This window comes from Podarcis gaigeae (genome assembly GCF_964106915.1).
Source record: "Podarcis gaigeae genome assembly, chromosome: 14".
Taxonomy (NCBI): Eukaryota; Metazoa; Chordata; class Lepidosauria; order Squamata; family Lacertidae; genus Podarcis; species Podarcis gaigeae.
The window spans coordinates 29,432,456-29,457,574 of record NC_139690.1 but is presented as its reverse complement, the minus strand read 5'-3'; the positions used below and the strand labels follow the sequence as shown (position 1 = coordinate 29,457,574).

The window sequence follows — 25,119 nt, the reverse complement described above, 5'->3', positions numbered from 1 at the left end:
CTCAGCGGAGCCACGACAGCAGGAGCGGAGCCAATCCACGGGATGGAAGGGCGGGGCCCGGCGTGAAGCCGGCGGGGCGGAGCTTCAGCCAACCCAGGCCCGTTGTCAAGATGGCGGCCCACTGGGCTGAAGAGTGACGGAGATAGACGGGGCTGTGCGCGTGCGCGCAGGTGGGCTCCGGGCAGGCAGGTGAGACAGTGGACCCGCCATGGACAGGGGCAGTCTATCTCTCAGGGCCAAGCCCTAGAGGCAGAGCACTGGGGCGGGCGACGGGGGGAAAAGGAAATTTGTGCTCAACGCCTCTTATTTCCTGATGAGGAAGTCGGGGTGAGGGGCACATAGGGGCGCGGGGAGGGGCAGAGGCATCACCCTTTATCTCCTTCAAGAGTAAGTCACGTCTTTTCTCCCTTCGCTTTCACTGACACCCACCCCTTTCTCTCTGTATAGATAAGTGTGGATTAGGGAATATTCTCTCTGCATAAATGTAATACTGTATTTAAGGACGGCAGTGGCATGGTCTTGCCCTCTTCTCCTCATCTCACATCTTTATTTCATTGCATTTCTATCCTACCTTTTTCTCCAAGGAGCTGAAGGTGGCCTACCTCATTCTGCCCCCACAACAACCCTGTGACGTAGGCCAAGATCGCCCAGTGGGGATGCAAACCCCTGGTTTCCCAAGTCCTAGTCTAAGTCTCTAATCAGTATGGCATACTTCTGTATTTCATTTGTATCCTGACCCTTCCTCCAAGAAGTTTGACAGCAGCATACATGTTTTTCTTCCCCCTTTTCTGCTTACAACAACCCTGTGGGCCAGGCTAGGCTGAGAGGTGGCCTTTAGCCTGAAGTCATCCAGTGAGCTTCACAGCCCAACTAGTTATAGTCCAACACTCTAACCACTGCACCAAGCTCTCCCTCTGTCTCCCTGTGTCCTTCCAATCCACTCTGACTGCTAGCTGACAGAGAGGCTACTCTTGCCAGAACTCTGAATTGATTACTTATTCACACCTGTGACCTGTGAAAGTCAGCCAACCTCCTAGTCTACCCTGACTGGCAGCATCTGCTCTCCAGGGCTTCTGGCAGGAGACTTTTCTCAGCGCTTCCTGGAGATGCCACTAGTGGGGATTGAAACTGCATGTCAGGCAGGTGCTCTGCCACTGAGCTGCTGCAACCCTGTCCTTGTTCACATCTGTCCGTCTTGTACCCTTCCAGGCACTGCTGATTCACTCCCACGCAAGGGGAGAGGGCGGAAGACAGCATGGATTTCTCCAAGTTCCTGGCTGATGATTTTGAGGTGAAGGCCTGGGTGAACGGGGTCTTCCGAGCAGTCCAACAGGAGGCCCCGGGCAAACTGGATGCCCATGCAAACACGGTGGTGATGAAATTGCAGCTCTTTATCCAAGAGGTCAACAATGCCGTGGAAGGTAATAGCAACTTAAGGAGGCGCAACTTAGGGTTCCAGGGCAGGAACTTAGTAGCTAAACTTAGTAGCTTAGTAGCTTAGTTTCTGCAAGCCAGCTGTGAAGTCCAATCTCACCTTGACAACACAGTAATATGGTATGAATTTGTCAGCGTGGATATCGACTGATTAAATTATGCAACAGACTTTACATAGGTTGACTTAAAAGAAAACCTCTAATCTGAAATTTGTTCTATAGCTGTTGACAAGTTTTTCACCTTTTCAAAATGTAAAGACTGTCCCATTCCAGTGCAGTTGTTTAAACAAGTTAGTTAAAATAATAAAACACTTTTACATTGCCGTTTCTGGTGCAGCCACAAAGTGTGGAAGCTGGCCAGTGAGATGCTTATTTTAAGAAATTTTATTGCAAAAGAATGTAGGGAAAATGGCTAGTTTCTTTAGCAGTTCTGTGGCACCTCAATAAAGAGTAATTTTTTTGGTGACACAAGCTTTCATAGGCTGGAGTCTGCTTCTCAAATGTGTTTTTCCCCCAACTTGGATCACTAGATATCTCTGTCTTTGGGATTTGGAAATCTACATTAGGGTTTTCTTCAATGAAAGGACCAAATTTTTGGCATGTAAACTCCTCTTTGGTGATTTATGTCCTCTATAATACGTGATCTAATCAAACTATTACAAACATACAGTGGTACCTCGTGTTACATACGCTTCAGGTTACATATGCTTCAGGTTACAGACTCCGCTAACCCAGAAATAATTACCCCGGGTTAAGAACTTTGCTTCAGGATGAGAACAGAAATTGTGCTCCGGTGGCGCAGCAGCAGCAGGAGGCCCCATTAGCTAAAGTGGTGCTTCAGGTTAAGAACAGTTTCAGGTTAAGTACGGACCTTCGGAACGAATCAAGTACTTAACCCGAGGTACCACTGTACTACTTTGCTCTTGTGAGAAAACCCAAAATTCATGTTAGAGTTTTAACACTTCTGTGGGAATAAAACAATGGCTTAAATGTCCCTATTTAAAATGGGGGGAGAGGGTAGATGGGAGAAAGATCTGCTGTATTCTAACTATAGACCCCCACCTAGCTTACAATTGTTCCCAACCACACTCTGCTGCTTAGCCTGAAATCCTATAAGTAAGCTCCACTGAACTCAGAGCTTGCTTTTGATTAAATGTGCATGAGTTCAACTTGCAAAACACGTTGAGCATTTCTTCCACAAAGGATTTCCTGAAATGCAGCCTTTAGCTTTAATTTGAAATAACAAACTATCTTGCAAAGATGTTTTACCATTTAAATTGCTGGTCAGAAGTAGAAAGCTTATCAAAGGAAAGGAGAGAGGCGTTCCATCTTCCTTTTTTATCCTTTTACATGCTCTTTTATTTCTATTTCCCTGATTCCATAATTAACTTGGCAAGTGGATTTACTGGAGCCTGGTTTTGTGACCGTTGACCCCTATTGCAATACTCAAAGGTAGCAATTTTTCAATTTGCTGTGTGTTTTTAGATGAGGTGGAAAACTGATGAAAACAGGAGAGAGAAAAGCTGAGGGATTCTTTGAAGCTTCACACTGAGGCCACTCACACTGCAGAAGAGGAAAGCAGCTTGGTTGACTTTAAAGTTTAAAAATGCAAAGTCTTTTTGTTGGAGAGTAGAATGAGCTGAGTCTTTGAGAAGTTTTTCCTGTGACATCCTGCATAGCAGCCACAGTAGAAGCAGATGTTGTGACTCACAAATAATGAGCCAGCCAACCCATCCTGGTGCCTTCTAGCTTTTGGAGGCTAAAGTTCTCATCGGCCCAGTCCAGCACAGCTGTTCACCTATCAGCCCCCCAGCATCACACAGCTGTGCTAACTAATGGGAGTTACAGTGCAAAACAGCTTGAGAACTGTAGGTTAGGGAAAATTGGTCTGCAATGTGACATAGTGCGCTTCTTTAAGTGACTTGGTGAGAGTGCAGAAGCCTTCCCAGCCAATGGCTGAGCTTCTGTGATGTCATGGAAAGACACAATGTGTTCTAACTGGTTGTGCTGAAGATGCTGACTATAACAGCAGTGGGTGAGAGAAGTGTGGCATGCCAGTTTAGCCGGAAGAGACATGTTATTCCAGAAAGCTGATGAACAGGTCAGAAGTGAGGCTGCAAGGTTGTTCTGGATGCTCAGAAATGGGGGATCTGAGAAGTCAGAATTTAAAGTTGCTGTTCATATCCTTGTATTTCTAGCCTTCAGTGCTGTGTTGAATTGCAATGTCCCCATCCCTGCTTTCCCCACTTGGTGATTCCTCTTCTCTCCCCAATACCCTGTCCTCTGGGGATATAATTCCTCTTTTTTTGCCCTGCTTCTGGACTCTCAATAAGGAATCTCTTCTCCTTTTTTACACCAAGCCACTGAATCATTGATGGTTGCCTTTCCCTTTCTGCAGAGACAAGCCACCAGGCGCTCCAGAGCATGCCCAGAGTTCTCCGGGAGATGGAGGCCTTGAAGCAGGAGGCAACCTTCCTGAAGGAGCAAATGGTCCTGGTGAGGGAAGATATTAAGAAGCTGGAGCAGGATACAGCCCAGTCGATGCAGGTACTTGATCCTCTGGCATGGCCAGGTGGGCTGTCCTTTTCCTGGAGTAGCTGCAGGCTGGCTGCAAGAGGCACAAGCGTGGAAGGGGTCAGCCCGGCGCGGGGAACCGGCAGCCCTCCGGCTATTGTTGCTCTTTGACTCCCATCATCAGTCCTGACCATTGACTAAGCTGGCTGGGGCTGGTGGGAGCTGGAGTCCAAGAACATCAGGAGGGCCACAGATGTTTCCCCACCTCGACTCTGCTCATGGCAGTTGCTGGTTCTGGCTGCCACGTTGGTATGTACAGTACAGTATAGCAAAGCACTGAAAAGATGAGAAGAGCAGAGGAGCCTCCCTGAAGGGGGCCCATCTAGTCCAGCATTCTGTCTTTGCAGTGGCCAACCAGATGCCCCAAAGGGAAGCAGCTCACATGCACGACATTAATGCAACAGAATTCTCCCTGTGTGCTGTTTGCAGCAGCTGACATTCGGAAGCATTACTGTCTCCAACAGTGGAAGTAAAATCAAAGCCATTGTGGCTAGTAGCCACTGATAGCCTTTTGCTCCTCAGTGAATTTGTTAACCCCTTTTAAAAGCCCTCAAGCTGCCTCGGGTTCAGTGGCAGCCATGCCTCTGAGGAGCAGACATTGTGAGACTCTTTTTTTTATATAAATAATTTTTATTAACTGGCCAATCACATCAAATTAAATCACATCATATAAATTCCAAATTACAAAGCCAAATTTTTAAATTTTGTTGGGGGAACCCATACTTCGAGGTCCAAAGGGGGATTTAGATCATCTTCTTATTACTGCATTAATGTCCAAATCAGTCCCAATCAATCCAAACAAAGTTCATAATTCTATCCAGTCTTATCTTGGTGTTGCCACATCATATCTTGTTCGTATAATTTCTCTTTTTCCTTTACGATCTCTTCTGTTAGTCTCCTTAAGCCAATAGCAAGTGTTATATTCCTGTGTGGATTTCCCGTTCCTCCACTAAGTCCAGATGGTTTCCATATATCTCCTTCGTAGATAACGTCACTCTTTCCATCGTAAATTTTGGCATTTGTCGCTCTTAAGTCCCACCGAGAAGTTGATTCACGATATGTAAACAACTCTATTTCTCTCTTACTCCTCCCAGACCCAAGAGCTTCCACAATGCCTCACAAAATGGCGACGGCATTTTTTCCTGATTGCGTCACTCCAAAACTCTTAGCTTTCCAGCTTCCTCTTGAAACATTGCTTTGGATCGAAAGTTTATCTCCACACAGCCTTAAATCCACAGCTTAAGTCCTTAATTTCTGACTCATTAGGGGAGGGGGATTCTTGTTAAATCACATAGAAAAGGGAAAGGCAGGTTTTTCTCCCCCTCCCCCCTCAGTCATTTATCATACCGTTTCTTGACATATCTTCTCGTATTTTATTGTTGTCTTGTTATCAGAGATCTCTTCTGTCAGCAGTCTTTACTCCCCTTTTTCCTTGATGTATGTGCAATTAATCTCGTCCAAATTGTTTCTTTTAAAGATTATTGCAACCAGCGGCGCGAATCAGGGACGGCGTCAAGGAGGGCTTTGTACCTAGTGCCCCCACCCCCACAAATTTGGGGGTGGTATAGGGCACAGCAGGCAAGGGCCGTTCCCACCACAATCCTGGTGGGGTTAAGGAGGCTAATTACCCCCATCATAGCCTCCAAATTACCTCGTGTGGGTCGGAGAGATGTTATTGTCAGCCATCCTCCGATGCGCCACCTAGTGGCCCCCCGACATTGTGAGACTCTTTGCCTCTAGTGCCCTGCTTGAGAGCTTCTTAAGGATGTCCGGTTGTCTCACTCTGGGGAACAGGATGCTGAACTATACAGGTTGCTTCCCACCCCCTTGTCTTTCCCGGTGGGGCTCTCCTTACATTCTTTAATGGTAGATGGAACACCCCCCCCCCAAATCCCAGAGTTGTGCTTTGTTATGGAGCCAAATTTCTCTGTTTCTAGTTGGATATGTTTTCAACATTCATTAGTTATTTAGAAACAGCTCAAGACAAATGGCTAACTCACAGGTAGTGCCTTTATCATTAAAATGAAAAACACAAAAACCAACCAACTGTCACTTGCAAAATTAAGATGTGACACAGGGCAGGTTTCACTGTCATCTTTTGCGGCTTTCTGCCTCTTTTCCAGGTTTTGGTCAAACTGGATCATGTGAAATCCAGGATGCAGCTGGCCGCCGACTCTCTCCAGGAGGCAGACAAGTGGAGCACCCTCAGTGCTGACATCGAGGAGACGTTTAAAACACAGGTATGTGTATATTCTCACACGGCTGCAAAGTGCATCTCACCTCTAGATGTCAGCCTTTGCCAACCTCTTGCAGTACAGATGTTTTGGACTACAGTTCCCATCAGCCCCAGGTGCGGCTGGATCAGGCTAATGGCCCATCTAGTCCAGCATCCTTTTCTCAAAGTGGCCAGCCAGATGCCTGTGTGAACCCAACAATCAGGATTTGAGCACAAGAACCCTCTCCCCTCCTGTGGCTTCCAGCATCTGGTATTGCGGCCTCAGACCAGAGGCAAAGAAGAGCCATTGGGGTTGATAGCCTTCAACCAGGCACTGACATGGCAGAAGAATCTCATGGTTTGTTGAGTTTGGAACTCTGCTCCAATTCTGTTGTTGCTGCTGCTGGCTGGTTATCCTCTTTGGCTTCTTCTCAAGCTGTAACTGTGCAAGGTTATTTCTTTTTAAATGGACACCATCTATTTTTCGGATTCAACCTCCCCCCTGCCCTGAGCAAAATGAGCTGTTGAGGTTGTCCTTCACTTCATATGAAATGGGAACGAAGTGTGCCTTGCGGGTGTGGGTGGGATGTGCAAAACATGTGCTCGCTGGGCAATTCCAATGACCAAATGGTGGTGTTCTTTTCTGGTGTTCAGGACGTGTCTGTGATTTCAGCCAAGCTGACCAGCATGCAAAGCAGCCTGGCAGTCCTGGTGGACACACCAGACTATTCGGAAAAGTGTGTGCATCTGGAAGCGCTCAAAAACCGGCTGGAGGCCCTGGCCAGCCCCCAGATCGTGGCTGCCTTCAACGCTCAGTCTGTTGGTGAGTCTGTGGCCTTTGGTCCTATTATTCATTTATATAACCCCTTTCCTCCAAGGAGCTCAAAGTGGCTGTCCCCATCCTCATGTAATCCCTACAACAACCCTGTGAAGTAGGATAGGCTGAGAGGCAATGATCAGCCCAAGATCACCCAGTGAAATTCATGGCTGAGTGGGGATTCGAACCCTGATCTCCCATGTCCTAGTCTGATACTACCAGGGTGGTCCAACTAGGCCTTCTTCCCAAAGCCTAGTTAGTGCTTTCCCCAGCTTTGGGAAGGAGGTGGAAGGGCTCCAGGACCCTGCCAGAACCTTGCACCTCCTTCTGAAAATCCAGCACCTTGCTTAGCTGGCTTTGGGAAGGCAATGGGAGGGCTGGGTGGGAGGTGTCAGATTTTGACCTTGTTCCCCCATCGGATGTGACAAGGCAGTGTGGGGCCCCGGGGATTCTGTGTCAAAGCACTCTTGGAGCCCACTTGATATGAAAAGATGGACCATCCTACACTGCTGTGCCACATGTTATGCTGTCCTCTGGCCAAGGAGTAGAGATGCTCCTTGTGCCACAAAGCTGCCCCAGGAATTGTGTAGCAGGTGGTTTGTTAGTGGGTCGTGACGGTTGTTCAGGTTTGATCTTTTAAATTGTTTCTTTCCTGGGAGAAATCCTTTAGACTCAAGTTCTTAAAGAACTGTAGTAATCCACTGCGGATCCTTGGCAAACTCTCCAATCACAACTGGATCATTTGGAGCTCTTTTAGGGAGCCACCAGGAGGGGGCACCCTTGTACTGAACATGAGGCTTTTGCCTGGCCCTGTGAGAGAGAGGTTGAGCTTCTTTCCCTCCTGATCCAGCACAGCATTTCCTGCTTTTATGTTTGGCCCAGAGGTTACCTGTCCACTTGCCCACCCCCAATATACAAACCCACACATGTGCGGGAGGGAGGGGAGGGGAGTGGGGCTGGGTTGTCTACGGACAGCATTTGTGAAGCAATGATCTGCTCTAATTTGCACCTACAAGTTTTGGGGGGACTTTAGGAAATGAAAAGGGTTGCTGCTGCTGCTGCTGCTGCTGCTGCTGCTGCCAACAACTTGGACTTTAAAAGAGGATTAGGCAAAGAATTCTGTGCTTCCCGATTGATCTGAGATCTGCTTGGGCAAGAGGCTGACCTCTCTGTCTCTCCACCTGCCACCCAAAACTGGCTGACCGAAGCTCTTTTGCCTTTTATTAGATCAGGCCCGCCTTTTCGTCAAAGTCTTCACTGAAATCGACCGGATGCCGCAGCTGCTGGCTTACTACTACAAGTGCCACAAGGTACTCCCTTCCTCCCACTGAAACACACAAGTTGCTGTGGATTGAACCCCAACTGCCTTCCTCTGGGTGGAATGAGGAAGACACATCGCTCCTTTTGCTCTTGCAGACCTGAGCACCGTCTGCCCTGTTGCTTGGCCAGCTTTGGGGAGATGGCAGATCACAAAATGGGGTGGTGACGGTGGTGACAGGGGGTGCTTATCCTGTACTATCGGCGCCCAGGTCCACTTATGGCATTTTGGTTGCTGAGGGTTGTATCCAGACACCCTGAGGTTAATGCACCCTAATTTCTGTGGGTCTGCTCTGACTAATGTCTTGTACAGCGTCATGGCACCTCCTGCTAATTCACATGGCATCCACCACAAGCCCTGTTGGATTGGACCCCCATAGGTCAGATCTGCTGGTTCCCTGCTCTGCTACTGCCCATGACACACAAAATCCTGTTTCCTTTTGGCAAGGGAAAATCAGGATGGTGCCAGCCCCTGTCGCAATCCTGGCTTGCCCAAATTCCCGTCGCCTCTTTGACCTCTTTTTTCCAGGTGCTCTTTCCTGCCCTTCTGTTTTTAGTGCTAAAACTGCACAAGCAACAGTTTGGAGAAACACCAGGGGGCAGGCAAGGGTGGCACTCATATACCCTCTTTCTCCCTCCCCCCCAGTCTGTCTCTCCCCCCCCCCCCTGCTTGTGTGCCTTCCAAGGGCCTTTCCTGCCCCTTCCTTTGTGAAGCCAGATTCCCATCACCACTGGGTGAGAGTTATGCAACTCTCTTGGCAGTGGGAAGGCGTAAATTCTGGGTGGCAGGGTGGCAAATAATCCTCTTTCTGGGCTGCCCTTCCCTGGGACACAGCCAGTTCAGCAGCCGGGCTGGGGTGGACGGAGTAGTGTTGGTTTCATCCCTGGTTCCCAGTAACATACCAGTTTTAATTAAATTGACAAGGGAGCCAGGGCCTCTTCTGACATCGTTTTGTGCTTGGGTATGTGTGATTTGCCCAGAGTGGCAGCTGGCTCCAGGAATTCTCCCTGGTCCAAGTGGGGGCCACATGTGTAATGCTAGCCTCAAGCTTCTTTATTTGAATGGTGGTCCCTGCAGCAGTTGCTGTTTTATTGGATTTCCACTTAAGCATCCTCAGGCTGGTGTGTGGCCCTGTCTCATTTGGTCTACACAACAGCCCTGTTAAGCAGCTTAGACCCAAGGCCACCCTGTAAATTGAGCCGGGGCTTGAACTCTGATCCATGTCTGGCATCCTGCTGCCCACAGCTCATCAGATGGAAGGATGAGCTTCATTTACTTTGTGTTTATTACATTTCCATCCAGCCTTTCGTCCAAGGAGCTCAAGGGGGCATGCATACTTCTCCTCCTCCCCATTTAATCCCCACACCAACCCTGTGAGGTAGGGCATGCTGAGAAGCAGTGACCAGATCAAGATCACTCAGTGAGCTTCACGGCTGGGTGGGGATTCAAACCCTGGTCTCCCAGTCCTGACACTCTTAACCATAACATCTGTTTTGCTCAGAGGCAATCTTGAAGTCAGTCCGCTGCTCTTGGGGTGCAGGTTATAGAATCATAAAAAGCTGCTCTCTTGTTCTCAATGTCATTCTGGAAGAACAAAACCCAATTATTGAATCCATATGGTGCCACTTATTACACATCACCAAGCAGAGGCGCCATAGAAGCAATCTCTTGTGCAAATGCGACCCTGTCGTGTATCCTCACCCTCAGGTGCAGCTGGTGGCCGTGTGGCAGGATCTGTGCCAGTCTCCTCTCCCCTTGGACCGGCAGCTAACGGAGCTCTACGATGGTCTTCTGGGGACGTGGCACTCTCAGCTGCAGTGGGCCACGCAGGTATGGCCATGGGGCTGGCTGGCTGAGGAGGGGCTGGGCCAGGCAGGGAGGTGGAAGAGTTGGCCACAAACCAGGGTGGTAGGGGTTGGGGGTAGGTCTGGTCTTGGAGTGCAGCTGCTTCTGAAGCTGCTCTATCTCCTCCATCTCTTTGAAATGTAGCCGAGTCGCTCAGCTGAGCAGTTGCAAAATGCGCACTCCGTTTATGGTCTGGCATATCCCCTCCAGGGTTTTCCCAACCAGCTCGTGTAGCTTGGCTGGATTTTAGTTTGAAGGAGAGTTCCCTTGCAAATTTTTGAGCATTTTCATCTTGATAACGAAGGAGGCCTTGAATGCAAATGAGCTGTTGCAGCCATCGGTTTCGAGCCCGGTTCTACAAAAAGATTCCGCTGGTGTTTTTCCTGTGTTTCTGTAATTGCATTGGGCAGGTCTGGGATTCTGGCGTGTGAAGCGGATGCTGGCATCCTGGTGGCATCCTCTGTGTGTATGTTCGCTCAGATATATATATTTAAAATGCAGGTTTCTGACGCTCGTGGCTGCGGAGCCTTGCAATGCTAAAAGGAGTCTCTGAGGAAGGCTCCTCAGTAGGGGATTCTGACTGGCGTTTCGCCACAGCTCCTCATCCTTCTCTATGACAAAAAGGACCAGATGAATTACACAGTGTGGGCAGTTCTGCATATGTCTAAAATTGAGTGGGGGCAGGAGAGGGGGCACTAATTTATTTATGGTATTTATATCCCTTCTTTTTATCCCAAGGAGCTCAAAGTGCTGTACATAGATCTCCCTCGCCCCATTTTATCCTCACAACAACCCTGTGAGGTAGGCTAGACTGAGAGGCAGTGACTGGCCCAAGTTTGCCGAGTGAGCTTCATGGCCAAGTGGTGGGATTTGAACCCTGGTCTCCTAGGTCCCAGTCCAACACTCTAACCACTGCACCACACTGGCTCTCATGTGTATTTAAGTGCTGCTAGCACTTAATTGTAGCTTTCTGCTTCCCTGGGAGCTAAAGCAGGCTGAGAAGCAGAGTATAAATTAGGGAGAATAGGAGGCTGCAGTGACCTCTCGTCATGCTTCAGATTGTTCTTCTGGAGCCCCCGTACCTCCATATTTCTCACAGGTTGCATACATTGGTTTCCATGTGATGCTTTGTTTAAACCATAGCTTTTTTTTAACAAACCTGTTAAACTTTGATTGGTGGAACTGGCCCTGTTACAGATGCCACATCATACCTGTTCCTCATTTGTCAGAACTCAATCTTTTAGTATGGCTGCACCTACAACTTTGGAACGCCTTGCCTAGTGACATCAGGCAGGAGCTTTCACTGCAATATTTTTGGTGCCTGCTGAAAACATTCTTGGGTGTTTTAGAAAGTTCATCTGCTTTTAGTCTACTGTTATTTTCGCTTTTTATCTTAATTTTTATCTTAATTGACAATTTAATCGTTTTATCCTTTGAGATTATTATTATTTTTTTAACAATCACCCGGCATATACATTTTACGAAATAAATACATAAATGGCTGAATGAATAAATGCAGGACTAGATATGGGCCATTGGCCTGGTCCAGCCACCGGACTATTCTTATCTCTGGGGAGAATAAATGCCCGTACTGTGGGAGGCTTGTGCCTGTAGCAACAAGGCAGGTGCAGTCCCTGAAGGGAATCGTTTGCAGCAGCAGCAGCACCTGTAGCATAATACCAAGGGTCCTTGCGATATCATGGAGGCTCAGCTAGTTTATTGTGGCTGGAGTTTCAGAAGGCTGCTGCCAACTTCATCAGATTAGGCCACTGGAGCTGACCTATCACCCATGAAGGAGAAAGCTGATGTATATCTCTTGTACGTTGGAGGCCTCTTTATAACAAGGAGCCCAGAGGGAGTTCTCAACCCACCCCTCTCCAGGTTGTGATAATCATGGGCTGTGTCGGCACCATACACCTGAAGCACAATTTGACTACTTGAAACAGCTGTAGCTTCCCCAAAGAACTCTGGGAGCTGTAGTTTGGTAAGGTAGCTGAGAGTTGTTAGGAGGCCCCTTTCCCCCTCCCGGAGCTACAGTTCCCAGTGTGCTTAATGGTTGACCCCTCTTCCCAGGGAACTCTGGGAATTGTAGCTCTGGGAGAGAGAAAGAGAAAAACTTGTTTGTGAGTGAGAGAGAGCGAGAAGATGCTGCTATGGATCCCAAGTCGCTTCTGAACTGGCCGGATGTGCAAATATGTAGGATAATATTTCATCCCTTTGGCTGTGGAAAGTGTTGGGCTTGTGTGCTCCACATGGAGTGCAGGAATCTATAAAATGATTGTCCAGAGAGAGGCTGTTGGTTGGGGAACTGCATGTGTCTCACAGCTGCCATCAGCACCCTCCCTCCCATCTTTTTAACAGCGCCTGGTGAGTCTGCCAGCCTTTCAGACCAGCTCTGGGTCGGCATGTCCTTGTAGTTGACGGACCCTTCAGGGTGGGTTTCCTTTTCTAGCTTTTTGAAACAGGCAAGTTTTCACCCACATGGGTCAGGCTGCAGGATGCCTCCAGCCATAGGGGGTGTCATTCAAGGCTTTGCAGGTTCAGGTGCCAGGTTCAACCCCCAATGGCATTTCCTGGTAGAGCTCTGAAAGAGAGGCCCCTGCCTGAAATCCTGGCGAGCTGCTGCTGCTGCCAGTCTGTGCAGACAACACTGAGCTCAATGGACCACTGGTCTGACTGTCTTAAGGAAGCTTCCAGTGTTCATTTACAGACAGGTCCACCGACTGCAGCCTCCGGTCTCATCCCCCGCCTCCCCTTCCTCCTGCAGGTTTTCAAGAACCCCCACCAAGTCGTGGTTGTCTTGCTGATTCAGGTGCTCAGCGCCCTGGTCCCCTCCATCCCCGTCTGCCTCAGCACTGCCATGGAGCGCGCTGCCCCTGAAAGCAGGCTGAGCCGCCTCCTGGGGCTGTACGATGCCACGGTCTACTTTGCTCGCGGCCTGGAGGTCGCCATGTTGCCCATCTTGAGTAAGTGCCCTCTTGAGCCATGCCTGCTTGCGTGTTGTCCCGATCCATCTCTGTGCAAGTCCTCTAAGTACATTGCTTTTTTTCCCTCTCCCTTTTTATTTTGTTGTTTAAAATTTTTAATATTAAAGGAAGAATTCAAATTATAAAGAAGTAAAGTGATACAGAGTGGGAAAGTGGAAAGTTTTTCTTTCTTTCTTATAACATCTTTGTTCTCGTCCCCCCTTCCTTTTTTTCCTTTCTGTGCACGGGATATATTTATATATATTCTTACCGGAATGCAATTTGTTAGCATTGCATTGATGCCATTTATCGGTTACATAACATTTGTACCAAACTTTGTTTAACTAACTTGAGCGGTGTTGACACAGTTCTTAAAGTGTTTGCTGAAGCCGAACAGTTCTGATACTACCTTGAGTAAATACATCTTCGCACTTGTTGCTTTCGACAAACTCTCGTAGCATCCCAGCACCCTCCTGGAACAGGCGGCTGCTTTGTTCCCACCCAGCCGCATGGTGGGAGGGGGGGAGGCAGCCTTTGAACCTCCTCTTGAGCTGCCGGCCTGGGTTCACTTGCTCTTGGGTCTGGGGTGGGGAACCTCCTTCAGCCCAAGGTACTCAGTCTGTCCTCGGCAATCTTCTGGGAGCCACATGCCGGCAGTGGGCAGCCCAGGCCTTTCTCCCTCTCAGACTTAGATGCTGCATCTGCATCATCCCAGCTCTGGCTGGCAGCAGCAGCAGCAGCCTGTCCTGGTGTCTGTGAGGAACTCACTGAAGACTTCTAGTCAAGGAAGGCTGAAAACACAGCGCCAAGAGCACGTGGATGCCTTTTATTTCCCTCTCACCCCGGGGCACCCTTCCCAAGCTGGGTGTTCAGTTTGTTTGATTTGCAGCATTTTAGGGCCCCACAAGGCAGCTGACATCATGTCACCATCATAAAATAAAACGTGTGCAGTGAAAAATGCAGTTTCCTTCTGTGCCAGGACAGTGTCCTTCTGCCTGTCCTGCTTGCGTAGGCCTTTTCAGGAGAGGGAAAAATTGGGGTACACTGGACTGTGCCAGGAAGGTGCCAAAGCACCCTAACCCACCCCTCCCCAGGACAAAGGAGTCAATGAAGACTGGGTGGAAAGAGTGGGGAGCTTCAGCAAGGCATGCGGTGGGAGCCAGTGTAGGACCCAGAAAGAGCTGGGGGATGGAGGGAGGGAGGGGGCCTCTTTTGGGGTCTAATGGGGGGAGGGGGCAGGGAGTGTGTGAAAATGCCTATAGTGGATTAAAGGGTGGGGTTTTTTAGGACCTGTCCTGGGACTTTTGTGGTGGGAGGAAAAGCATTGGGGACAAGTACTGTGATGCTCTTTCTTTGAGCTTTTAGGGGAATGCAACTTGGTGAAGGTGACAGAGCTGGTGGAAGCTGTCTATGGTCCCTACAAGCTCTTCCAGTTGCAGTATGGAGCCCTGGAGGAAGAGAACCTCCTCATCCAGTTGAGCGCTGTCCCCTTGGTAAGGGAGCCCTGCCTGCCTGCCTGCCTGTTGACCCCAAGGGACCCTCCAGGAGCATTGAGCTCCCAGCCCCAGCAACCAACATGGCCAGGGGGCAGGGATGATGGCTGGCGGTCCAGCATCCTGTGGAGGGCACCACATTGGCTGACCCTCCTGTCTGTGAGGAGTGTGTGTGTGTGTGTGTGTGTGTGTGTGTGTGTGTGTGTATCCCACTTTTCTAACAACAACAAAAAGTGCAGTGCCAAGAGTCATTGAAACTGATGGGTGGGAGTTGCGGCCCACAATGTCAGGAGGGGAAGGCTGGTTTGACCAGCCAAATGCACAAATGCCCCCCTCATAAGGGAGGTGCCATCTAAAGCCCATCCTGCGATGTACAAAGTGAACACTGGAAGATTCGGGATGGAAAAAGTGTCCTCCTTCACGCAGTGCATAGTTAAACTATGGAACTCTTTCCTACAAGAGCCACCAACTTGGATGGCTCTGAAAGAGGATTAGACATTCACGGAGGACGAGAAGACTATCGATGGCTCCTAGCCATGATGGCTTTGCTCTGCCACCACAGTTGGAGGCAGCAATGCTTCTGCATACCAGTTCCTGGAAGCCGCAGAAGGAGAGACGGCTCTTGTACTCAAGTTCTGCTTTCTGGTTTCCATAGGCATCTGGTTGTCCACTCTGAGAACAGGATGCTGGACCAAATAAGCCATAGGTCTAATCCTGCAGGTTCTCCTTAGGTTCTGAAGCAGGAGGGCCTCTGAGCCCCCTCATTACTCTAGTCCAGGAAGGCTTTTGAAGAAGCTCACCCACCATTCCTGTAGGCCAGGGCTTCTGAGTCACCCCTTGCACTAACGGCTGAAGCCTCTGGCTGTTTTTGCTCCCTGAACTTTTCCTCGGGGGTATTTGTACTGCTGAGGTGCTCTGCTGCCTTTGGAGGGTGTTTATCTTGTGAAAACACCTGCCAAGCTACTTAGGTCCAGTCCTACCTATCCTGCCAGGTGAGTGATGGCAGAGATGAACCATTTCCCCTCCAGCTCTTTTTAAATGCTGAGGGCTTTTTCATTTTTGCCGGATGCGTTGAGGAATGATGGAGGCTTCTGGGTCCGAATGGAAACATTTGCTTTGATTTCCTGTCTCTTTAGTATCAGGTGGGATGATGTTCCTTCTTGAGGGGGATGTACCCCCCTCTCTGTCTCTTGGTATGTCTTATGTCCTGTGGTTGTGCAGGAGCACGGGGAGGTCATCGACTGCGTGCAGGAGCTCAGCCACTCCGTGAACAAGCTCTTCAGGTTGGCCTTGGAGGCTGTGGACAATTGCCTCAAGCTGACGGACGGCTTGGGGGTAGGAGGCCTCCTCAAGGCCCTGCGAGCCCTTTTCAGCAAGTGAGTCCCAGGGAGCTGGCTAGCAAGTCAGCTGTTATTTCCTCCCCCCCTCCCTCCCTCCCTCCCTCCCTCCCTCCCTCCCTCCCTTCCTTCCTTTGATGGACGTTTGAAGCTTTCCCTGCCATTGGCAAAGGCAGCTGGATTTTGTCATTCTCTGGAAGTGAGCGCCAGTCCACCCATGCATCCCCAAATGTGGTTGTGAGCAAAGGATTCAGATTCCCCAAAACCACAGGGTTGCTGGGGGTTTGATTGTTCAAATCCCCTCCCAACATAGTTCCTGGCTGCTTCCTGTTGACAAGGAGAATAACAGATGCCTCCAAAACAGTGGATTGTATTCCAGCACTGCTCATGCTTAAGAGTAGACCCATTGAACTTGATAGACATGACTAACTGAGCTCCACTCAGGGCAGAACTTAGCTGGATGCAATCCAATGTGTCTGTGTTGTTCTGCTCACACTGGGCAATATATGAAAGCCACAGAGTTTTGCTTTTTGGAGGGGTGGGGGAGTTTTAGCACAGAGAAGATGCAAGCCTGGTTATTTGGGTTGGGGGATGTAGCTTCTTGCTGCCCTGACTACCCTGCTTTCCCTCTCTTGTGATGGCTGCCCTGCCTGGAGGGCTGGTGCTCAGCTCTCACCCTGTGTGGTGGTGATGTAGATTTCTTAGTTGTCTTCTCAAAGCAACGTATATGCAAGGATTAAAAACACATGAAGAATTAGAAACGTACCAGTAATGTGACCCTGCCATCAAAGATCATAAACTGGCATGGTATTCAGTGCATCTTGAACTTCTGGGTCTTTCTGCAGATACACCTCTGACTTCAGCAACGCCCTCCAGTCAATCAGGAAGAAGTGCCAGTTGGAGGACATCCCTTCCGATTCGCTCTTCCAAGAAGACTGGACCGCTTTCCAGAACGCAATCCGGTGAGAGTGGGGTAGCAGTTCATCAAGGGTGCTGGAAATTGTAGCTCTGGTATGGGTAAACTACAGTTCCTAGGATTCTTGCAGGGCAGGGGGAGAACATATTTTAAATGTATGGTGTACCTGTAGCTGTGGTTTTACGCAAGCTGGGAGCAGATTTAAACATAACGCTGAGCCCCCCCTCCTCTGCAGTACCAACCCACTAACCCCAGCTCCCCCCTAATAACCTGAATGGTTCAGACCACCCCAGCACACGCCACATGGAGAGAGCCAGGTGCATTGCAGAAGGCATTTGTGCAGTGGTGGAGGAGGGGTGTTTGGGCAGGCCTGGGCGTCATCACTGAGGGGGAGGCAAAATGACAAAAAATGAGTTTTAAAAAATAATAAAAATAATAAATTGGGCTCGCGAAACTTTTTACTTTAGTCAACAACGTAACGAAATGCTGCTGGCACTGGGCGCCACACCGCTGGGCGCCACACCTGCAGTGTGCCCAAGCCATGAGGCTCTCCTGGGTGCCTGAAACGGCAGCATGGGGCTTGTGCCTGCCCACTGCCTCTCCCTCGGCCCCCTGGGGAGGCAGCAAAGAGGCTCCACGCAGCACGCCTTGTCCCCGGCTGCAGGACACACATGCTGCACACCAGGCACCAAAGCGGCTAGTTACACTGCTGCATTTGTGGAGCTGAAGGCTACAGGTTGCTCAAGGTTGTGAGCCAAGGCAGATGTTGCTGAGGAAAGGGAAAGTCGTTCCAAGCTCCGTAACTGGACAGAACATAATAAAAAATCCATCCACTGATTCTTGGGGGCAACTCTACTCCCCCCCCTCCAACATGCTGCTTCTAGTTGTGTACAGACAAATGACAGCCACCGAACTGATATGGCTTTTAAAAGGTTAGTGGGAGATACAGATATAAACAGCTGCTGCCGGCCACAATGGCTAGGTTCTCTCTCTGCTCTTGGATACAGCATGAGAAGGAAACGGTGTGTCCACTCTTTTGGCCACTTTGAGAACAGGATACAGATGGGCCATGCAGGGTCTTCTGATGTTTGCATGATGGGAATCGCCTGGCCCACCTGGCCCAGCGTCCTATTCTTACCAACCAGATTCTTTGATGATGTCCGCTGTCTCCTGCCTTGGGCATGGTGGCGGCTTACGAATGCTGTGATGTCACAGGTGCTTTTCTCTACCCCAGGATCATCGCCACCTGTGGGGAGCTCTTGCGCCAGTGTGGAGACTTTGAGCAGCAGCTGGCAAACAGGTGATGTCTTCTGTGCAAAGTTTGGGTGGGCTTCAGGGGGAGCAGGGTGCCAGTCACCTTGTGACAGCTGTCGGTTGTCTGTCATTCTGTGCAGGATGTAAGATCTGAAGGTGTGGGTGGACCTTGACCTGTTGGGGGTGGTGGTGTTTGGCTTGGGGAGGGGGAAGGATCTTTCCCCATGGAGGGGCTTCAGCTCCATTTCCCTCCTGCCGTTTGCAGGATCCTGTCCGCCGCAGGGAAGTACCTCTCGGACTCCTACAGCCCCTGCAGCCTGAGTGGCCTCCAAGACCCCAGCACAGAGAAGCAGAGCCCCCTCAAGAACCCCTGGCAGGAACACAACTACCTGCAGCAAGAGAGCCCTGCCGAGTATGCTGCCCTGCTGGAGACCCTCTACACGCTCAAGGTGGGGCTTCCAGCTGGCTGCTGGTGGAGCTCTGTACTTAGGGGGCAGACTGGGCTCCTCCTGGCTCTGAGCTGTCTCCCACACTTGGGTGGATGGGGAGATGCAGAGAGAGAATGTGTCGTCTGGAATCAGGGGGTGCACACACACCATACATTGAAAGTGCATTTCAAGCACATTCCACCCCCCAAAAAAAGAATCCTGGGAATTGTAGCTTTTCAGGGCGCTTTTTTAGGGAACCATACTTCTGTGAGTTAGACTGTGGAACTCGCTGCCACAGGAGGCAGCGATGGCAGTGACCCAGGTGGCTTTAAAAGAGGATGGGACACATTCATGGAGGAGAGGGCTATCGATGGCTACTGGCCACGATGGCTTGGCTCTGCCTCCACAGTTGGAGGCAGCAATGCTTCTGAATACCAGTTGCTGAAGATCACAGGAGGAGTGTATGTGTGCTCTTGTGTTTGGGTGCTACTTCCCACAGGCATCTGGCTGGCCGCTATGAGAACAGGAGGCTGGGCTAGCCGGGTCATTGACCTGACCTAGCAGGGCTCTTCTTATGTGAGGAGCAAGCTCCCAAGGGTTCTGTTTTTGGAAGGGGAGGATGTGCTTTAAATACATGGTGCGCCTGCAGCCCTGAACCCTTGAGGCTTCCTTTCCTGCCGGTGCTTTCTCAGGCTGTCCTTGGTCTCTGCCTATTCCCAACTTGTCCCAGGGGAGGGGACACAAGCAGCTCTGGTTACAGCTCCTTCCCTGCAGCAGCCTGTTTGCTTTTCCGGCGGCCTCTTTGTGGTGCTCCTGCCCCCTTGCTTATTTTCTCACGGGGGTTTGGGATCTCTTGCCGCTCAGGGCACGCCCCTGCTGAGGTCACTCGCCCTGCCACGTGCCTGCTGGGTGTCGAGAGCCCCGTGTGCTCTGCTTTCTGGGACTGCCATGCCCTGGCTGGCCCCAGTTGACCTCTCTTTTGCTGTTCAGTTGTTTCTTTGGAAAGGGCAGGGCACTCTTCCCGCGGGGATGTGGAGAGAAGCCAGGATGGTTGCATGAACTGATGACGGATGGTGATGAGGGAGGGAGGGAGCATCAGGTGGCCCCAAAAAGGGCCCTTCTCAGTGCAGCTGCAAAAGAGGCTGCCTCAAGCCACACAGTGTGGGGCCTTTTGAGCAAGTCACACCTGGCCAAGCATCTCCTGCTTGGCTCCCAGCAGCTCTCCATGGTGTCAGGAAGGAGGGAGGGGTCAGGGCCGGCCCTGTGATGGGACAGAGTGAGGCAGCCGCCTCAAGCGGCAGATGTGGAGATGTGGTGAGCATCCAGGCGCCATGCCACCTTCCCAGTACCACCCTTGCTAGGCAACTGCCCTCTAATATTGGAGTCCTTTCTCTCATATTGCAGTCCAATTTAACTGCCAGTCCAATTGGCTTCTGTATGTGCATTGGGGGAGGGTGCCATCTTGTCCTTTGCCCAAACAAGCCCCCTCCACCCCTCCCTGCAAGCTTGAGAACCAAGAATCCTTCTGAAGAGGCTTCATTGTACGATTGGCTCCAGAGCTCAGGCTCCGTAGGCAAAGCAGATGCTCAGTCTTGGCTCAAGGTAGGACCACTGTAGCTCAGTGGCTAAAGGACCTGCCTTCCTTGTAGAAGGACCCTGATCCCGGGCATCTTCAGGTTGGGGTTGTGTTTTTTTTGGGGGGGGTGACTTTCCTGAAACCCCAGAGAGCTGCTGTGTTGACAGTACTCAGTTAGATGGACCAGTGGTCCCTGGTCCTCAGGGCACACGAGACACACACAAAAAATTGGTGGCATTGGTAGGGCTGAGTGTGTCCTGTGTCCTCCGGCCTTGACTCCCTGACTCCCCACCCTAGGAGAAAGGGACCAGCCACAACCTGCTGTCAGCCTCGCGCTCTGCCCTCATGCGCCTCAACCAGCAGGCCCACCAGCTGGCCTTCGACTCCGTCTTCCTTCGCATCAAGCAGCAGCTCTTGTTGGTTTCCAAGATGGAGGTGAGCAGCACCTTGCGAGGGAAACTCCAATGGGTGCCTCTAGGTTTAGGGTGGGTGGGGATTCCTGCGATGAGGAGGGAGTGGGGTGCGGGTGGGGCAGTCTTTCCAAGAATGTTGCTGCATCTCGGGGAGAACCTCCCTGCTCAGTGGGCTCCCTCTCCAGCCATCATGCTGGTGCTGTTCTTGGTGCCTGCGTGGCTTCAGCTGCCTTTTTCTCTGCTTTGCTGCCCGCCAGAGCTGGAGCACCAGTGGCACTGGGGAGATGCTGACAGATGAGCTGCCCAACTTCAGCCTCACACCCCTGGAATACATCAGCAACGTAAGATTATTTGTGTGTGTATGTGCATGGGAGACAGGCAGGCAGGCAGGACAACACAAGACCTGCCCTAATGCTGGTTGTGTCACCTCGGAAAGAATACTGTAGAATTGGAGAAGGCTCAGGGAAAGCACAACCAAAATGATCAAGGGGATGATGGGGCCATTCCCCCATGAAGAAAGACTGCAGCGTCTGGGGCATTTAGTCTGGAGAAAAGGCGAGTAAGAGGCAACGGGGTGGAAGTTTATAAAATGATGTATGGCATAGAGAAAAGCTTTTCTTCCTCCTCACACTAGAGATCTATGGATATCTAGTGAATGTTGGAAGATTCAGGACAGGCAAAAGAAAGAAAGTCCTTTTTCACACAGCATATAGTTGAACTATGGAACTCCCTCCCACAGGAGGCAGTGATAGCCACCAACTTTAAAAGAGGATTAGACAAATTCATGCAGGAGAAGAAGGCTATTGATGGCTGCTAGACACAATGGCTGAGCTCTGTCTCCACAGCCAGAGGCAGCAGTGCTTCTGAAAACCATTTCCTGGAAACCACAGAAGCAGAGAGAGTGCTCTTGTGCTTGAATCCTGCATGTGGGTTTTCCACAAGCATCTGTTTGGCCCAGGAGGCTAGACTAGATGGGCCATTGGCCTGATCCAGCAGCTCATTTTCTGTTATTGCTACATTTAGCATCAGAGGCAAGATGCCTCTGTGTAACCCATTGCTGGGAGTTGCGGGTGTGCAGAGTGCTGCTGTTGCACTTGAGCCCTGCTTGTAGACTTCTTCCTGTTGGGGTGTCTGGTTGACCACTGTGGGAGCAGGAGGCTGGACTGGATGCCCCCCCCCCCGGCCTGATTCAGAAATACTTAAAAAAAACCCAGCTACATCTGTTGTTAAATATGTATAGTGCTTTATAATTGTACCTGAAATGCGCAGAAAATTAATTTGTCTTCGGTTCTTAGACTTGCATTTTGCAGGTGTTTCTAATTTTTGTGTGTACTTTACGGATATTATGGCATGTATGTACCCTGTGTTGTTTGTTATGCTGTTACGTTGTAAACCAGGCTTTTTGACAAAGAGCGGTATGGTATATAAACTTCTTAAATAAATGACTGTGTGACGATGGAGCGCCCTCTGTTTCTTCTTAGATTGGCCAGTACATCATGTCTCTGCCTCTCCACCTGGAACCGTTTGTGACCCAGGAAGACTCAGCTCTGGAGCTGGCATTGCATGCTGGGAAGCTGCCCTTTCCTCCAGAGCAAGGTGGGGAAAGGCAAAGTTTTGAAAGGGAGCTGCTCTTGGGATTTCCCACAGCTGCCTGTGCTGCTCTTTCCTTTGCTTGAACGGTCCAGGATTACCTCTCCACAAATCCTGTTGTCGACTGTTGTCAGGCCAGGCAGGGATAGATTCATAGAACTTCATTCTTGGAAGGGAACCCAAAGGCCATCCAGGCCAGCCATCTGCAAGACAGGAATTGCAGCTCAAGAATTCCAACCTCTGTTAAAAAACCTCCAACAAAAGGAGATCCTGCCACTTTCTGAGGTCATCCGTTCCTTTGTTACAAGTTCTTCCTAACGTTTAGTGGGAATATCCTTCTCTGCCATTTGAAACCATCACATAAAACAAGCTGGCTTCATCTTCCCTGCAGATATTCCCTTCAGATATTTGAAGGTGGCTGTCCCATCACCTCTCAGTTCTCCTCTTCTCCAGGCTTATTCTGGTAGGGAGCTGGACAGCTGTGCCTGGAGCTGGGCAATCCTACCTCACCCTGGCCAGGATCAGGATTTGCCTTCCTTTGGGAGATATCCTTGCCTCGAGGGTCCCCTCTTCACCCCTCACTTCTTCTTGAGCATTGGGTGCTGGGATGATGAGAAGGGAGTGGGGCACCCACCGCAAGACTCAGCCCAGGAGTCTCTGCCGGGGAAACATTAGCAGAGCATGACTAATCTTGCCTTTGTTACCCATGGGTTGGGAAGGGGGGCGGTGTTGGCCGTGGCCCAGGTCATCATGTCCTAATTCCCTCTTGGCGCTCAGCCCCTTGTACAAAGGCAGCTGTCTGTGTGTCTCAGGGCATGCAGTCGCCGTGGACCAGATCTGTCTGGGAGCACTGTGGTCTGGCTTATTGGTGTGAAGGGTTGGAAGCATTCCCTGAGACGTTCCCTGAAGCCAAATGGGCTGCTGGTGCCCCAGGATCTTCCCTTTTGGGGAAGGCTGTAGTAACTCAGTGGCAGAACATCAGATTTGCATGCAAAACCGCCCTGGTCCCAGGGAATATTCCCTGCCTAATACCCCGGTGAGCCATTTCTGCCAATCAATGTCGACAATACTGAGCTAGATGGGCCAATTTTCTGACTCAGTGTAAGGCAGTCTGCCCTGGCACTAGGCTTCTGGTTATAATTTAGGCTGCTGTTTGGATTCCAAAATCCTGTCCAGGTCCTTCTGGATGCCAAGCATTGCCTTTGTGGACTCTGTCTGTAACTTGTTCTTAGTGATTTGTCTCCCTCCCTCCCTCCCTCCCTCCCGCTGGAGGTCTCTGCTAACCTTTGGAAAGAGCGAGAGATGAAAGAAGGGTTGGGCAAAAGTTAAAAACCTGCAGTTTGCTTGTGGTATGGGGTGTGTGGATTGAAAGCTGGCAGCCTGCTCGGTGGTGCCCCAGCAGGCCAGGAGTGGGTTTCTCTCCTCCTCTACCTCTTCCTTACATTGCCTTCAGCTGAGCAAATGCTGGAACTGAGGAACCATCATGCTGTTGGTCTTTCTAGATCAGGTCATCTGCATGAGCAGCAGTTATCCAGGGTTTCCTTCGGAGAGGGGACATTCTTAGCCCCACTTGGAGATGCCGTTGGGGATGGGACCTGAGACTTTCTGTGTGCAAAGCATGGGTGCTCTTCCCCTGAGCTATGACCCCTTCCCCTCACAGGACCAGCTGCGGAGCCCTAGTCTGAGGCGGCCCTGCTGCAAATCTTCCTGGGCAGGATAGTGCAGGGGCGGCGGAACTGGTGCTGGGGACAGCTGGTGTCCTCCTTAGAGACTAGGGCTGCCACTCTCCTTCAGGCCATAGAACACTTCACTCACCATGAACGCCTCCCATGTCCTCTTAGAATGGCAATGGCGCCCACCTGAGAGGTGCTGGAACTCAGTTCTGGTGACTTCCAATTGACATGCTTCTTTCTCTCCCCCCCCCCCCCTGTTGCCCCCAGGTGATGACCTCCCTGAGTTGGACAACATGGCCGACTACTGGCTGGGCTCCCTTGCCAGAGCCACGATGCAGACGTACTGTGAGGTCATTCTCCAGATCCCTGAGCTCACCCCACACTCCACCAAGCAGCTGGCCACGGACATTGGTAAGGGTGGTTGCCTCTCTTCGCAGAAGGGAGCTGGTGCTTTCTCTCTGGCTAGGATCCAGGAGGTTGTCCTCGCAACCTCCATTTCATTATTTACATCCCATCCCATTCTTCCAAGGTGGGATACATGGTTCTTTTAGGTCAGGCCCAAGTCACCCAGTCAGTTTCATAGCTGAGCAGGGATTTGAACCCTGGCATTCCAGTTCCTAGCCCAACACTCTAACCACTATACAACACTGCCTGTCAGTGAAGATCCCCTGGGAATCTCCACCAGGACAAGGATTTTGGCCACCACCTTGTTGGGACTCATCCCTTACTCTGGGTGCAGCTGTCAGCTGCTTTGGACAAATCAGGGCTTTGAATCAGGCCGAGGTCTGGTCCTGACAGATCTTGCGCCTGGCTGTCAGGGTTGGGGAGGGGGCTGCCCGGCCTCTTTCTTTTCCCTCTGACCGGCATTTGGCCTTGCAGATTACCTGGCCAACGTGATGGATGCTTTGGGCCTCCAGCCTTCCAAGGCTCTGCAGAACATGGTGGCTCTCCTGAAGACCAAGCCTGAGGACTACAAGCAGACGGCTAAAAGCTTTCCCCGTCGCTTGGCCACCAGCATCGCAGCCATGAGGGGCCTGGACTACTAAACTCCTTGATTGCTCCTAACACAAAGTTCAGAATCCTAGACTGGCACTTGGATGCGGAAACATCCGAGGTGCGTGGAGACTCAGAACTCCTTGCAGCAGGACGGATGGACTCCTTCCCAGGTGGAGGAACACTGTCGAATCACAGAAGAGATGTGGGCACTTGCGAGGGAGAGTTGCGAGGGAGAGGGTTTATCTGTAAGTCACTCAATAAATTTCTTAAAAGAG

The 25,119-nt window shown here is 50.6% G+C and overlaps 1 protein-coding gene across 1 annotated transcript; it reads left to right on the top strand.

Annotated features, from left to right (window-relative positions):
- Nucleotides 1-8: 8 nt before the first annotated feature.
- COG7 (component of oligomeric golgi complex 7) lies at nt 9-25,119 on the top strand. The gene is made up of 18 exons (XM_083713332.1): nt 9-189; nt 1,210-1,421; nt 3,832-3,980; nt 6,131-6,247; nt 6,877-7,045; nt 8,267-8,349; nt 10,065-10,187; nt 12,970-13,168; nt 14,534-14,661; nt 15,883-16,037; nt 16,844-16,960; nt 18,149-18,214; nt 18,434-18,617; nt 20,470-20,607; nt 20,843-20,926; nt 22,067-22,181; nt 24,116-24,259; nt 24,728-25,119. The coding sequence occupies exons 2-18, from the start codon at nt 1,256-1,258 to the stop codon at nt 24,892-24,894; spliced, it is 2,304 nt and encodes a 767-aa protein (XP_083569458.1). The 5' UTR covers nt 9-189; nt 1,210-1,255; the 3' UTR covers nt 24,895-25,119.